At 39.7% G+C, this 15,883-nt stretch overlaps 1 protein-coding gene across 1 annotated transcript; it reads right to left on the bottom strand.

Moving 5' to 3' along the window:
• Positions 1 to 5,611: 5,611 nt before the first annotated feature.
• Positions 5,612 to 14,263, bottom strand: LOC110508573 (gap junction gamma-1 protein-like). The gene is made up of 2 exons (XM_021589170.3): positions 13,747 to 14,263; positions 5,612 to 7,157 (listed from the first exon to the last, which is right to left on the bottom strand). Exon 2 carries the CDS (start codon positions 7,135 to 7,137, stop codon positions 5,875 to 5,877), a length of 1,263 nt encoding a protein of 420 aa, XP_021444845.1. The 5' UTR covers positions 7,138 to 7,157; positions 13,747 to 14,263; the 3' UTR covers positions 5,612 to 5,874.
• Positions 14,264 to 15,883: the final 1,620 nt, after the last annotated feature.

Genomic DNA, 15,883 nt, shown 5'->3' with positions numbered 1-15,883 from the left:
TTGTAACCATATCTACTTTGTTTGTTTATGCATTCCTGTGATTATTTAGTTAGTTAGTAAATAAATGATTAAGACAATTGATGTATGGATGATTCATAGTGAAGGCTGGGTGTGTGCAGATAACCAACAATTTACGACGTTTGGAATGAGACTAACGTGAGATAAAGAATAATTCATTAATTAGAAGACTAATTGATCAAATATTAAAATATCTGAAGAGTTATATTAGGAAAATTATAACTTTGTAATCTGAAGATTTTCCTTGTGCCCCGACTTCCTTGTCAATTACATTTACATGATTAGTTTAATCACGTAATAAACATAATTATAATTACAGAGAATTGATTTGATAAAATAACAGTCTTCACTTTAATGATGCCAAAGACATGACAGGCAACTTGTCAATTCATACTGCAAAAGCTTTGACTGGTTGGAGGACGTCCTTCAGACTACCAGCCTCCTAGGTTTTGTATTGAAGCCAATGTAGCCAGAGGAGAACGGAAGCTAGCTGACCTCCGGCTACACCACGTCCTCCGGCTACACCATGCTGCTAGCCTCGACAGTGCTGTTGAAGTTAATGTAGACCTTCATTGCAAAACAGTATATTTTAACCAATTATTTGGTGACATATGAACATATTTAGTATAGTTTAATCTAAACTTTTTAAATGTTTCACTATTTTATTTTTATGAAATTTCACTGAAGAGGATGGTCCTCCCCTTCCTCCTCTGAGGAGCGTCCACTGCTGCACCCTAACTTTAGTGTGTAATTCAATGTCTAGATAAGCAAGCTACGCCCATAAATGAGGTTCTGGTGTAAACATGTCAGTAACAGCATGTAATAAAAAGGCATTAGTTGAGTGCATTTCCATGTAATCTTATCTTTACACTACCGTTCAAAAGTTCGGGGTTACTTAGAAATGTCCTTGTTTTTGAAAGAAAATGAAATACAGTGTAGACATTGATAATGTTGTAAATTACTATTGTAGCTGGAAACGGCTACATAGGCCCATTATCAGCAACCATCACTCCTGTGTTCCAATGGCACGTTGTGTTAGCTAAGTTTATCATTTTAAAAGGCTGATTGATCATTAGAAAACTCTTTGCAATTATGATACCTACTAAAATTGGTCAAGTAAGCAAAAAATGTGATTGCAGTTATTGGACATGATGTTATTCTGTACTCCGTACTTATAGCGGGTGTGTGTGTGCGTGTGGTTATTTCTATGCAATGACATGTAATTAGAGAAACACCAAACATTTTCATCTAGGTTTATTATTTTTGTTTAAATAAAACACAGGAACAATCTTAACCATTTGAGGCACTTTGGAGTCTCATAATGCTAAAGGCAGAATTATGTATCTACAAGAAACAACGCAGAAAACAACTTCATTAATTTACACTAGCTATGTTTCCATCAACTTGGCCAGAGATTTTTTGGGGTCGACATTTAGAAAGTTTGCATTGAAAATAAATGCAACAATTGTCTGAAAACCAGCAGGCTCCGGACCTCATAGGGTAAGAGTTGAGTACCCCTTACCGAGTGTCAAACACAAATTAAATGGTTGAAGTGTTTCCATTATCCATTTGGGCAAATTGCGCATTAATAAATTGCCTGTATGCCCTCCCACCTATCTGTTTCATGTCTCAGGTAGCCCGCAAAACCCATCATGGATAGTATGCAAGAATTGACTAATATTTGCCATTTCTAATCATTCTGATTTGCCAACGTATCGCCACAGTCGTTGCAATGGTAGAACTTGCAATCTTGTAGAAAAGAAATTGGATGGTGATACTTGGGTAACACTTTACTTAACAGCCAGTGTCATAACACATTATGACACGTCATAACCATGTCATAATATGTATGTATAACAGCGTATAACCTGGCGTAATATGGTCATAACACTGTCATGACCAATATATTTACGCCTGTTGTGACATATATTGCATAATTTTATGGCTGGTTAACACCCCTAATCTTATGATAAGAGAGTCATGACACCCATTTAAAAATCCACTCTTGTCGAACAAATAAAAATGTTGTTGATCTTTCCAACATTTCTCCCATGGCTGCCGTTTCCATTAAATGTGTTGCAATGTTTGTGTTGTTGTTGCAACATTGCTTTTGTCTAATAAATCTGGGTAAATGGAAACCTGCCTTCTGAAAGTTTTAAAGGCCCAGTGCAGTCAAAATTCCGTATTTCCTGTGTTTTATATCATATTGTACAACACAGCTGATGAAACTTAAGACCATAAAAGTGGGACTTAACTTGACTCATCGCGCTCTAGCGACTCCTTTCGGCGGGCCAGGCGCTTGCAGACTCACTTCTGTTGTCAGTTTAAAAGTGTTTCCTGCGACACATTGATGCAGCTGGCTTCCGGGTTAAGTGAGTAAGTGTTGAGGCGCGGCTTGGCAGGTCATGTTTTGGAGGACGCATCAGTTGACCTTTGCCTCTCCCAAGCCCGTTGGGGAGTTGCAGCAATGAGACAAGATCGAAACCAAACAAGAGGGTTCTATTGTGATAGGTGGAATGGGCTGAGAGTGGCTGAGGGGTGGGATTAAATCATTTATGTTTGGTAATGTATTATTGTTATGTGATTGCTTTATATAAAAGTACCATGTATGCAAAATGTGTATGCAAAATGTGTATGTAAAATGTATGTATATGTAGCAGAAAAGTTGTAAAAATAGAAAAAGATATGTGTCCTCCGAAGGTGGGTTAATAATAAAATATATATAACATTTTTTAAATCATGAAATTGGGGAAAAGGGGGGGGGGGGGGGATTATAAAATGCTTTCCTTTTTCAAGACAGATTCCTAAATATAAGAAAATATGTAAACTTAAACGTATGAGGATATACACTGAGTGTACAAAACATTACGGACACCTGCTCTTTCCATGACATAGACTGACTAGGTGAAACCAGGGGAAAGATATGATCCCTTATTGATGTCACTTGTTAAATCCACACCCAATCAGTGTACAGTGCCCTGCAAAAGTATTCATCCCCTTTGGCATATTTCCTATTTTGTTGCATTACAACCTGTAATTTAACTGGATTTTTATTTGGATGTCATGTAATTGACATACACAAATAGTCCAAATTGGTGAAGTGAAGTGAAAAAAATTGCTTGTTTCTAAAATACAAATTTAAATGGAAAAGTGGTATGTGCAAATGTATTCACCCCCTTTGCTATGAAGCCACTGAATAAGATCTGGTGCAACCAATTACCTTCAGAAGTCACATGATTACTTAAATAAAGTCCACCTGTGTGCAGTATAAGTGTCACATGATCTGTCACATGATCTCAGTATATATAAAAAAATTGAAAGAATATGGCACCACAACAAACCTGCCAAGAGAGGGCTGCCCACCAAAACTCACAGACCAGGCAAGGAGGGCATTAATCAGAGAGGCAACAAAGAGACTAAATAAAACCCAGAAGGAGCTGCAAAGCACCACAGCAGAGATTGGAGTATCTGTTCATAGGACCACTTTAAGCCATACACTCCACAGAGCTTTACAGAAGAGTGTCCAGAAAAAAGTAATTGCTTAAAAGAGAAAAATAAGCAAACGCATTTGGTGTTTGCCAAAAGGCATGTGGGAGACTCCCCAAACATATGGAAAAAAGTACTGTGGTCAGATGAAACTAAAAGTGAGCTTTTTGGCCATCAAGAAAAACGCTATGTCTTGCACAAACCCAACACCTCTCATCACCCCGAGAACACCATCCCTGTGGGGATGTTTTTCATCGGCAGGGACTGGGAAACTGGTCAGAATTGAAGGAATGATGGATGGCGCTAAATACAGGGAAATACTTGAGGGAAACCTGTTTCAGTCTTCCAGAGATTTGACATTTGGACGGAGGTTCACTTTCCAGCAGGACAATGACCCTAGGCATTCTGCTAAAGCAACACTTGAGTGGTTTAAGGGAAATATTTAAATGTCTTGGAATGGCCTAATCAAAGCCCAGACCTCAATCCAATTGAGAATCTGTGGTATGACTTAAAGATTGCTGTATACCAGCGGAACCCATCCAACTTGAAGGAGCTTGAGTAGTTTTGCCTTGAAGAATGGGCAAAAATCCCAGTGGCTAGATGTGCCAAGCTTATAGAGACATACCCCAAGAGACTTGCATCTGTAATTGCTGCAAAAGGTGGCTCTACAAAGTATTGACATTGGGGGGGGGGGGGGGGTGAATAGTTATGCACGCTCAAGTTCTGTTTTTTTGTCTTATTTCTTGTTTGATTCACAATAAAACATATTTTGCATCTTCAAAGTGGTAGGCCTGTTGTGTAAATCAAATGATACAAACCCCCATAAAATCAATTTTCTTTCCAGATTGTAAGGCACAAAATAGGAAAATGCCAAGGGGTGAATACTTTCACAAGCCACTGTAGATGAAGGGGAGGAAAAGGATTTTTAAGTCTTGAGACAATTGCGACATTATTGTGTATGTGTCTCAGACAAAAGATTTAAGTGCCTTCGAATGGGGTGCTGTAGTAGGGGCCAGGCGCACCGGTTTGTGGCAAGAACTGCAACGCTGCTGTATTTTTCATGCTCAACAGTTTCCTGTGTGTATAAAGAATGGTCCACCACCCAAAGACCAACTTGATATGACTGTGGGAAGCATAGGGGTCAACATGGGCCAGCATCCCTGTGAAACACTTTCGACACATTTACATTTATACATTTTAGTCATTTAGCAAATGGGTGCAACTCAATATTAGGAAAGTGTCCTTAATGTCTTGTTCACTCAGTGTACATCTTCTACTATGTGCATTGTACTGTATATGTACAATGTGTTAAAATGTAGTAAAGTCAATTCATTCATTATCTGCCCCACAAAAACAGCAGAAAATATCAGAAATTGGTCGTTCAAATTTTCAAAACAACCACCTACTTACCTTTTTCTGTCACTGCAGAATGCTAAATAAAAATGTAATCTTACAACAACGCTTTGAAAACTAGAGTGAAATAAAATCTTACTCTATGAAGAACAGTGTTGCTCAAACCTCTGCTGATGAAACACCATTTGTCCTATAACATTTCACATCTTATCTTTCAACATAACCCATACATATCCAGCATTTCTTCCTCAAATAAATTATGAATGCATCTTTTTTTAAATGTCTTAATTACAACTCAAAATTAGTTAAAAGGTTCCAAGTGCAAATCTGAACAGTTAGGAATTTCTAGATTACTTTTCACATTTGGTTCACCGTCCTTTTCTTAAACATCATCAGGATTCAATTATAGTGCCATTAAAATGTGCTTACCACGGTATTGCTTTTAACTAGACCACAATTTAAAAAAGACACACTTGCATATTGTTATAGTTTTAAAGACATTCTAAACGTATTCTGTCAAATTAATCCAGTTCAAAAGCAAGGTTAAATTAATAATCCCAGTAAAAATAATTCTAAATATATTGCCATCATGGTTCATTTTATATCTCCCTATATTCGTAAGTAGCTAAAATAAGAAATGTTTGAATAAGCAACATATGCATATATTAATTATGTTCAAGCTATGTTATTTAAAGCACAAAAATACACCCTAATAATAGGATACACTACTACTGTATTTAGTGATATCTTCATGTTTGTTTTTCCTTTTTTTGTTTACAATTGTTTTGATATCACCTGTAAATAGTGCCTATTTTGTGTGCTCCTGATCTGACATGTCACACTGCTGGTTTCTCCTTGTGACAAAGCAAAATCTATTCAGGCAGTGCAATTGATTCACGCTCCAAAGCTTTTACCTTCTTGTCTCATTTCACATCTTCCATTATCCACAGAATATGGAACTGGAGATAGAAAATGACTTTTCACTAAGATTACTGTACCACATGAAGTTAATAATTCCTAAATCCATACAGAACTCTTTCCATTTTTTACAACGGTCCCAGCTTTCTCTGTAGTGGCTGATTTCGGCCTGGCTCCTTGTTTCTCCTGGGTTGTGTTGACCCTGATTTGCTCTGCCAAGGTGCTTCCAGGACTACTTGTCCTCGAGGTGGGCTGGTTCTTGTTGGTGTTGTAGGTCTGGAAGGCCATTTCGAGCTGCTCCTGGGCCACCCGTAGGTGGCGGTGCAGGCTGGCTAGGTCCGAAGGGATGTTGTCATCTGGACTGGTGCACTCTTGGTTATGTTCCTGGACATCGTTGGCCATGTTCTGCTCATGGTGCATAATTAGACTGTTGGGGATAATCCGGTTGGGCCTGTCTGACTTCATGACCAGGTTGTACCCGGGGGGAGAGGCGGGGATGTTATGGGAGTATGGGTAGCTGTACGAGGGCCGTCGACCCTCCTGATTCCTCCTCTTGCGGAGAGTGTCTCGGAATGTTCCAATGCTCAAGTGGAACATCTCACACACGTTGAGGAGCAGGCAGAGGCAGCTGACGACATACATGATGAGCAGGAAGATGGTCTTCTCCGTCGGCCGAGATATAAAGCAGTCTACATTGTGGGGACAGGGCACCTTATTGCACACATATGATGAATTAACACGGAAGCCGTAGAGAAGATACTGGCCCGCCAGGAAGCCGATCTCAAACACGGCCCGGGACAGTAGCTGAAGGACATAGATTCTCATCAGGCCCTCTTGCATGATCCGCCGGCGGCCGTCATGTTTCTGCGGCTTGGCCGGCTCAGGCTTGACTTCTTGGGCTTCCACCACCTCCTCCTGGTAGATCATAGGCTCTGCATCGTTGTCCTCATCCTCCTCCCGCACCTCCTCAAGCGGGTGGCTATCCGTCCACCTTTGAGCATGAATGAGCTTCTTCCTGCGGTGGAACTTCCGGCGCTCCAACTCGGAGGTGCGCGCTATCTTGTGGATGGCGTAGCCCAGGTACATTACTGAGGGGGTGGAGATCATGATGATCTGGAAAACCCAGAAGCGGACATGTGAGAGTGGGGCGAAGGCATCGTAGCACACGTTGTCACAACCGGGCTGCTTGGTGTTACAGGTGAACTTGGTCTGCTCGTCAGAATAGATGGACTCGCCACCCACGGCGGTCAGCACAATGCGGAATATGATGAGCACCGTGAGCCACACTTTCCCCACAAAGGTGGAATGGTTGTGGATCTCTTCCAGAAGACGCGTGAGAAAGCTCCAGCTCATGGTGGTCATAGAGGCTTTTCAACTAGAATCTGGAAACACATAAAAAGTATAATTAAGGGTTTAGTTGAATAAAAGAGAGACAAGAACTAACAGAACTAGACACAACTCATACACAACACCAACAGAACTAGTCACAGCTCATACACAACATCAACAGAACTAGTCACAGCTCATACACAACACCAAATAAAATTTTATTGGTCACATACACATACAGTTGAAGTTGGAAGTTTACATACACCTTAGCCAAAAACATTTAAACTCAGTTTTTCACAATTCCTGACATTTAATACTAGTAAGAAGTCCCTATCTTAGGTCAGTTAGGATCACCACTTTATTTTAAGAATGTGAAATGTCAGGATAATAGTAGAGAGAATGATTTATTTCAGATTTTATTTCGTACATCACATTCCCAGTGGCTCAGAAAATTACATACACTCTTAGTATTTAGTAGCATTGCCTTTAAATTGTTTAACTTGGATCAAACATAAAAACAGTTTAAGGCTAGCGGGACAGCTAGCCCTAAGGAGGTTCATGAAATCAATAACTTGCTAACATCAGATAACATTCTTATATTAGCCATTTCTGAGACTCACTTAGATAATTAATTTGATGATACAGTAGTAGCAATACAAGGATATAGCATCTATAGAAGAGACAGAAATGCTTATGTGGGAGATTTTTCTGTATATATTCAAAGCAATATCCCTTAAATGCTTAGAGAAGATCTTGTGTTTTGAAGTGTTGTGGTTGCAGGTTCACTTGGCACATATAAACCTTTTCTTTTGGGTTGTTGCTATAGGCTACCAAATGCAAACAGTCAGTATCTAAATAATATGTGTGAAATGCTTGATTGTGTATGTGATGTAAACAGAGGTCTACTTTCTTGGGGACCTGTATATTGACTGGTTTTCATCAAGCTGTCCACTCAAGAGGAAGCTTCTCACTGTAACCTGTGCCTGTAATCTGGTTCAGGTTATTAATCAACCTACCAGGGTGTTTCCAAACACTACAGGAACAAGATCATCCAGATGTATCAATCACATTTTTACTAATACTGTAGAACTTTGTTCTAAAGCTGTATCCGTACACATTGGATGCAGTGATCACAATATTAGGGCAAAAATAGGGCCTAAAATAGGGCCTAAAATAGTCTATAAGAGATCACACAGAATATTTTACTGTGACTCTTATGTGAATGATGTAAAAACTATGTGTGGGTATGATGTGATTAAAAAGGAGGATCCAGCCACTGCACTTGATACATTTATGAAATTGCTACTTATTGAAAAACATGCACCTGTTAAGAAACTGACTCTTAGAACTGTTGACCTCTACAGGATCGGTGTCCCTAAACCAGGATTGTTGTTGCTAATGTGCGCTAATGTGACTAGAATGAAGTTGTATACAACAGCCAACCTTCCGGGACATAGACATGTCTTATATGAGCAGAAAGCTTATATTCTTATTAATCTAACTGCAGTGTCCAATTAGCAGTAGCTATTACAGGGGGAAAAAAGACAATGTTATTGGTTGAGGGGAGTGCACAAAAAAAATATATATATATCACGGCAACTGGTGTGATATATTCACCTCTGAAGGTAAATTACATACTTACATTCAGTAACCTTGCTCTGATTTGTCATCCTGAGGGTCCCAGAGGTAAAATGAAGCATAGTTTTGTTTGATTAAATTCCTTTTTGTGTTCAAATGTAGGATTTGGGGTCTACAGTTTGACCCCACTTCTGTCTCTGGCCCCACTCCCACTCTGCCCAGACATCTAGATATGTGAAAGTTAGTGTATAAGCTAATGGTCCATCATGTATGACATTCCTGGGAGTGTGTAAGCTTAAATTTTGTATTACCATAGAATTTGTGTATGTTCTCTATAGTTATGTACTTGAAATGTATCAATTGACCAATTCGGCACATTTGGGCAAACCTCTGGCAGACTTGATACAAAATATTTGGAAGTAATGTAATTCTCCACTGCATCAGTCTTAAACTTTGTAAACACACCGCTGCCTTCTGGTGGCCAAAATCTAAATTACACCCAGACTCCTATCTGAAAGTATGGTCTTTCTCTTTTATCTTTTACCAGATCTAATGTGTTATATCCTATCCTATCTCCTACATTAATTTCACATTTCCACAAACTTAAAAGTGTTTCCTTTCAAATGGTATCAAGAATACGCATATCCTTGCTTCAGGACCTGAGCTACAGGAAGTTAGATTTTGGTATGTCATTTTAGGCAAACACATAAAGCATAAAAAAGGGTCAGATCCTTGCTTCATGGATTGATGAGGAATTGAAAAACTATGGTTGAAAGAGATGGGGCAAAAGGAGTAGGTAATAAGTCTGGCTGCACATCTGACTGGCTGACTTACTGCAAATTGAGATATTATGTGACTAAACTCAACAAAAAGAAGAAGAAACTGTACTATGAAGTCAAGATCAATGATATAAGAATGATATATACACACTGTCTATAGTTATGTCTGTCCCACTCAGAGTATATTGTTGACGGAGGACAACCCAAACCAGAGGGTTTTTGCCTTTGCATTTTCACACGACCACCTGAACTCCTAACCTCTGCATTAAAGGTAACTGTCCAGTGAAAATCTCACCTTTAAAAGTTAATATTCTGTTAACTCATTCCCAAATGATGCTGTCCTATTCTCGTATTTGTGGCCAAAGCATAAATTGGAGAAAAATACACTTAAAAATCCACACCTCAAACAGACCATTTAATTTTTGTTGCTATTTCCTCAAATAACATGATCTCATGTTGGCTCATTGGCTGTGCTGTCCAATCAGCAGTCTACTTGAATGAATATTTTGAATGACAAGTGTATGCCCAGTCTCCCTCAACATTCTGTTGTTGGGGTATGCCCACACCATTTCAACACAGAAAAGCTGCTTTTTAACATACTGAATTCCATGTTTTTGGAAGGAAAACTTGTTCACTCATATTGAAAACACTAGACAGTTACTTTAAAACGTTTACTTCGACCAGATCCTAGTAGTCAAGTCTCTTCTTTTACCTTTTTCAAAGTCAACTTGTTACTGCAGATTTACCTAAATCAGTTGATTAAACCTTTTGCTTTCTTTTAATTTACCAAATTACATGATACAGAGCAATTGAGTTATGATCCTCATATTCCTATAAAATATGTTTGTGAACTTTTTGCAAACAGTAAAATATTTATTTGAGATGAACAATTCCACTTTAATCCCAACATGTAGGCAAAATAGATTTAAATAATATGTTTGCACACAACTTTTGCTATAATAGTACATAATGACAATGCAACACAACAGACTAATGTTAATTAAAAGCAACAACTATGAACATAATCCCTGGGACCTATTTGAAATTAATAAACAGATTATTCTCACTCGCTTCCATGTGCAAAAAATGTGGTTCTAAATTAGCATTTCTGGAATCTTTTTTCTTAAACATTATAATTATAAAACACAAATAAAACTATTGCAGTGCATTATTTTTTCAATAATTCTAACAATCAATTCAATTTAGCAAAAGACTTGAAAAAAACTGCTGACATACTGTATCACACACAGTGGTATAGTGGTGTAAATGCAAGTAAACACAGTTTTGTTCCCAACTTTTTTACTTTGTGCAACAGTTTACCCACCTTTTTGTGGAAAAATGCATTAAAAGTATTGGGAGCGTTACCTTAGACAAGTAACGCATATGCATAAATAGTGAGAGGATATGTACATGACCTTGTGTATAGATTACTCAAAAGCTTCTACTATTCTCATACTGTTTAATGATTAATGATGCAGCTTCTCGATGACTGAATGAAGGGATATTTAGATGAATTCTCTCCAAGCTAAAGGAAGGTAGTGAGTGACACACCTGGGTTATATCAAGATAGGAGGCATATGGGGGAGGAGAGAGAGAACGCAGATGTGGAGGTGTCTCTGTGTGCTATACTCTTATTCGGAGAGAAAATCCCTATACTGTAGGTTCCCCTGAATGTTGAACTGGGACTCTCAGATTGATTTTAAAGGAAGAGAAGTAGGCCATCTATGCTTCTCCCAGGATGTTCTCCCACTAGTGTCCCTACTCCCCTCACACACAGAGCAGACTGCCTGCTTTGTGAGTTGATAGTATCATGACTGTATAGCAGCACTGTCTCCGCTAGCTGCCATCTGAGTGAAAACAGTGAACAGGAGAGGCTTGTTCGTCTGTCTAGCTACCACGAGGCCACGAGGCCTGCCCTCCAGACCCACCAGACCCTGTGCTGCTGCTGTCTCACACCGGGGAGAGAGGGGCAGCTAGCACCACATGGCCAGGCCACAGACGGCAGCTACCACCACATGGCCAGGCCACAGACGGCAGCTACCGTGGGCAATATAAGGCGGGTGAGCCCTCATGTGAAACACGTATCTAGTATTATAAGTTAGTAAACTGTTCATAAAATGAATAAAGGTGGGTAGACTGAGTTTACATTTTACTACAATACATCCCTGCCCAGAACTTGAGGATAGGCAGGTTTGTTTAACGGAAGCCCAGTAAGGATTATGGCTAGGCTTTATAATGAAGGGTGCCCCATGAGAGCATGCTTTGGAAGTGATTGGCTGCTGTGTACATCCATCCAGTGTGGGTAGTTTGCAACATTATTTTATGCAGTTGGTTGAACTGGAACTGGTAAAGAGAAAACGTTTGTGTAACTTGTTAGCGTTCCTCTTTCGCTGTGTGATATTGCCGTGTTTTATTTTAGGATCTCTACGTGTTAATTCCGTGCTAGATGTCAGAGGTTACCCATGCAAGATGTTTCATGCTCATACCCTTTGGGGATTAGTAAATATAAATATTTAATTTCTGTTAACAACATGTTTTAACAATAATGTTGGAAAAATTCTGATAGAACAAACTGATTAGAGAATGTTGTATTAATGATTGCAATTACTATATGCGTGTATGAGTTTTAATTCTAGGTATTACTACCAGTTTTTGTTTTTATTCCCTTAATTAGGGTTGCAAAGGGAGGTATATTACTGGACACATTAGAACTTTAGAAGGATTTTATGTAGTCTATCTCAAGACCCTTTTGGGTACTTCAGATTATCACAGGTGTCCCTCTGTGTGGCCTTGCCACGTGTACAATATTTGAAATAATTCAATTCGAGGGTTTTAAAATAAATAATAGAATGACAAATCTGTAAAACATTACCCTAAATATAAACCATGAACTCAGTCAGTGAATATCATTGGTGTTAAATATGAGGCTTTCAGCATGAAACATACTTCATATATATTTATTTCACTATGTCAATATGTATTTGTTGTCAATGTTTTGGCATCAAACTGGTGGCAGTTGTGAAGAAAAGTCAATAGTTGCAGTTCATTTAAAATAAGGCTTTATTCACTTAAATCATATGGTCTATCTACTTGAAACGCATGGACAATATGGACACAGATATAAAAAATGAAAACTATATATGAATACAAATTTTTAAAGTTATTGAAGTACAAGCTTTGCAACCCTATTCTTAATATCAATCAACCGTGTAAATATTGATTTCAGTATCCGCACTTAGCTGAGGGGGAAAGAAAATGACTGTGTGATATGACAAAATAAAAGCATTGTTTTTATGTAGGCTATCTTTCCATTTCCGTATTACAACATAAGCTTTGCTCTCCCATTGAAGGTGATCCCACCTGACTTGCCCTCATGATCTTGACCTTTGACCTAATATGAATAAGTCATGTATAGTTATAGTTTATCACTTTTATTCATCATTAAACATAATCTAACCCAATATTTTGAACACATGTCAAATATATTTCAAATGGTACAAATCTGTATAACAAGAAAACAATAATGAGAACTGCATCTCTATATCTTATAGAACAATTATTTATTAGCCTGGTGTAAACAAGTTGCAGTAACACCTTGCCGTAATTGTGTGGAATTCTTCTCTGGATTTTATATATTTTTTTATGACATGTTTTATTTATTTATGGTAACACAGCCAAAACACAACAGTAAGGATGAAAGAAAAAATACAAATACGCCCACCCACCCACCCATCCCCCCTCCCCAACCCACATAGGACCACGTTTATTGATGATATCATAACGGTTCTCTTAATATTAGTCCATAACTCAACATTTTCTCTCTATCCCCACCATATATGATGGCCAACTGAGATCAACCAATTTGAGAAATTTAACAAATGTTTAGGTTGTAGCGGCCTGAGAGAATATACATGATAAAGAATTACAAATGACCTGGTGTCAGGGGTGTTGGTCAAGATGAACTACTTTTCTTTACCTGCTGCAAAATAATATCCTTCCAGCTTTTCACAGTGGGACTAAAATATGTGTCTGTTTTTGAAATAAAACTGGTGCCTGAGGAGACACATTGGGCTCATCTCAATACATATTTCTGCACCATACTTTTACCCCGTTGATTTAAAAACCATGCTACATTTGGCACACAATTTAAATGTAACATTCTACACCTGAATTCTGCATCAAAGTATTGTAACCTCATTTAAAATGTTCAGTCGACAACACCTACAGTATGACAGAGGAAAGAGCTATGCATCCTAGGGTTTGGGAGAGAACGGACAAAACCCACCTGGAGAAGAAGTTGGACTGCACGCTCTGTTCAGACATAACTTTGTCCACATTTTCACAGCCATCCCGTGCCAAGTCCGTGCCGATGGCATGGAGGGTCCATCCTGATCCTGATCTGACGCTGTGACACACTAGCTAACAACAACATAATCTCCCCCACATAGTAAAAACAACAAACACTGTATAATTAGACTACTTAGCCTTTTCTGTTTATCCTCTCCTGAGTTATCCACACAGTGAGGACGGAACTGAACTTTTTCTCCTGTGAATGCCTCACATTCTGACTCGTGTCTGTTTTCTATTACGCCAGCCTTTTGCCCAAGAAGGAAGTATAAAAAAGAGAAGGAGAAAGACAAGGAAAAAATCTCTCCCTCCCCACCCTGGCAAGTGACCCTGTACCAGAGGGTCAAATTTAAGGACATCTGACTGCAGATTGAAATTAACACCCACCCAGCTGAGGGAGGCTTGTTAGTGGCAACACCTCCAGCCTTCCCCTTCCCACCCACTCCCTGTAGCTCAACACTTCTAAACACTCACCACCCTATAGCTCAACACTGCTCAACATTCAGCCACCTATAGCTCAGCACTGCTCAACACTGCTCAACACTCACTCCCCTGTAGCTCAACATTGCTCAACACCCACCCCTCTATAGCTCAACACTGCTCAACACTCACCCCCTGTAACTCAACACTGCTCAAAACTCACTCCCCTGTAGCTCAACACTGCTCAACACCCCCCCTATAGCGCAACACTGCTCAACACCCCCCATAGCTCAACACTGCTCAACACTCACCACCCTAGAGCTCAACACTGCTCAGCACTCAGCCCCCTGTAGCTCAACACTGCTCGACACTCACTCCCCTGTAGCTCGACACTGCTCAACACCCCCCCTCTAGCTCAACACTGATCAACCCCCCCCCCCCATAGCTCAACACTCCTCAACACTCAGCCTCCTATAGCTCAACACTGCTCAACACTCCCCCCCCTATAGCTCAACACTGCTCAACACTCACCCCCTCTTTAGCTCAACACTGTTAAATGCTCACCACCCTAGAGCTCAACACTGCTCAACACTCACCCCCTATAGCTCAACACTCACTCCCCTGTAACTCAACACTGCTCAACGCTCACTCCCCTGTAACTCAACACTGCTCCACACTCACTCCTCTGTAGCTCAACACTGCTCAACACTCACCCCCCTGTAGCTCAACACTGCTCAACACTCACTCCCCTGTAGCTCAACACTGCTCAACACTCACTCCTCTGTAGCTTAACACAGATGATGACAGCTCTTCCTCTCTCTGCCCTCTTCTCTGATCTCAGCAAGACATGGTGCACCACACAACTGCCTCTTCTCACTTCCCCATGCCTAGGGTACCTGTAAAGCTAGTTGTGGATGTGATAGCTCGCCTTGAACATACACAATGTGGAAAGTAGATGCATCTGCATAGTAGTTGGCATATGGATGGTCGCGCATATAAGTATGAGTGCTCTCTCTCTCTCTCTCTCTCATCTCTCTCACTCTCTTTCTCTCTGTCATTTAAATACACAAACACTCACACAGACCAACACCTACTGGAATTGTATATGTATATACAGTACAACAGATGTCCTTAATTATAACAAACAACAATGGAGAGAGAGAGAGGGTTAGCCTGCTGGGATATCCACTCTCCAAAGTGCCACACAGAGATAAAAAACACATTGCCTTAGAGCAGATCCGCTTCAATGTATCCAACAGGTACACTCAGTCATATCAAGTGTCCAAATATTTAGATGTTCCATCCAGGCGAATGGCCAGAGATGGGACTGGTGGACAGGTCCCACTCCACACTACGCTCCACGTCTTTTCCGACACGGTGTTTACACTCAAGGCTTTTTGTCAGGCCATAGAACTGGAAGCACAATGTTACTTAGCGCATGTGACTGCTTTTTTCATATGACTAAAATGCATCTATGAGTACAGTAGAGGCAAACCATGTACCTCATGCATACCATATGGTTCTTTGCCCATAAATATTTGTCTCCATGAAGAAAACCCGAGCTTAATATACTTAATTTCTAATTGAAAAAATTGTTCCTCAATCACTTTAATTGTGAGCCAGCCATCGTACTACTGTTTAACACTGGAAGTGAC

This window comes from Oncorhynchus mykiss, chromosome 28 (assembly GCF_057628025.1).
Source record: "Oncorhynchus mykiss isolate SJ-2025 chromosome 28, ASM5762802v1, whole genome shotgun sequence".
NCBI classification, from domain to species: Eukaryota; Metazoa; Chordata; class Actinopteri; order Salmoniformes; family Salmonidae; genus Oncorhynchus; species Oncorhynchus mykiss.
Note: the sequence above shows the minus strand (reverse complement) of the source record. Positions and strands in the feature narration are given on the sequence as shown.

Bases quoted from the DNA above. Each gene is read 5' to 3' on its own strand.
- LOC110508573 (XM_021589170.3), bottom strand. From the start codon at position 7,137: ATGACCACCATGAGCTGGAGCTTTCTCACGCGTCTTCTGGAAGAGATC.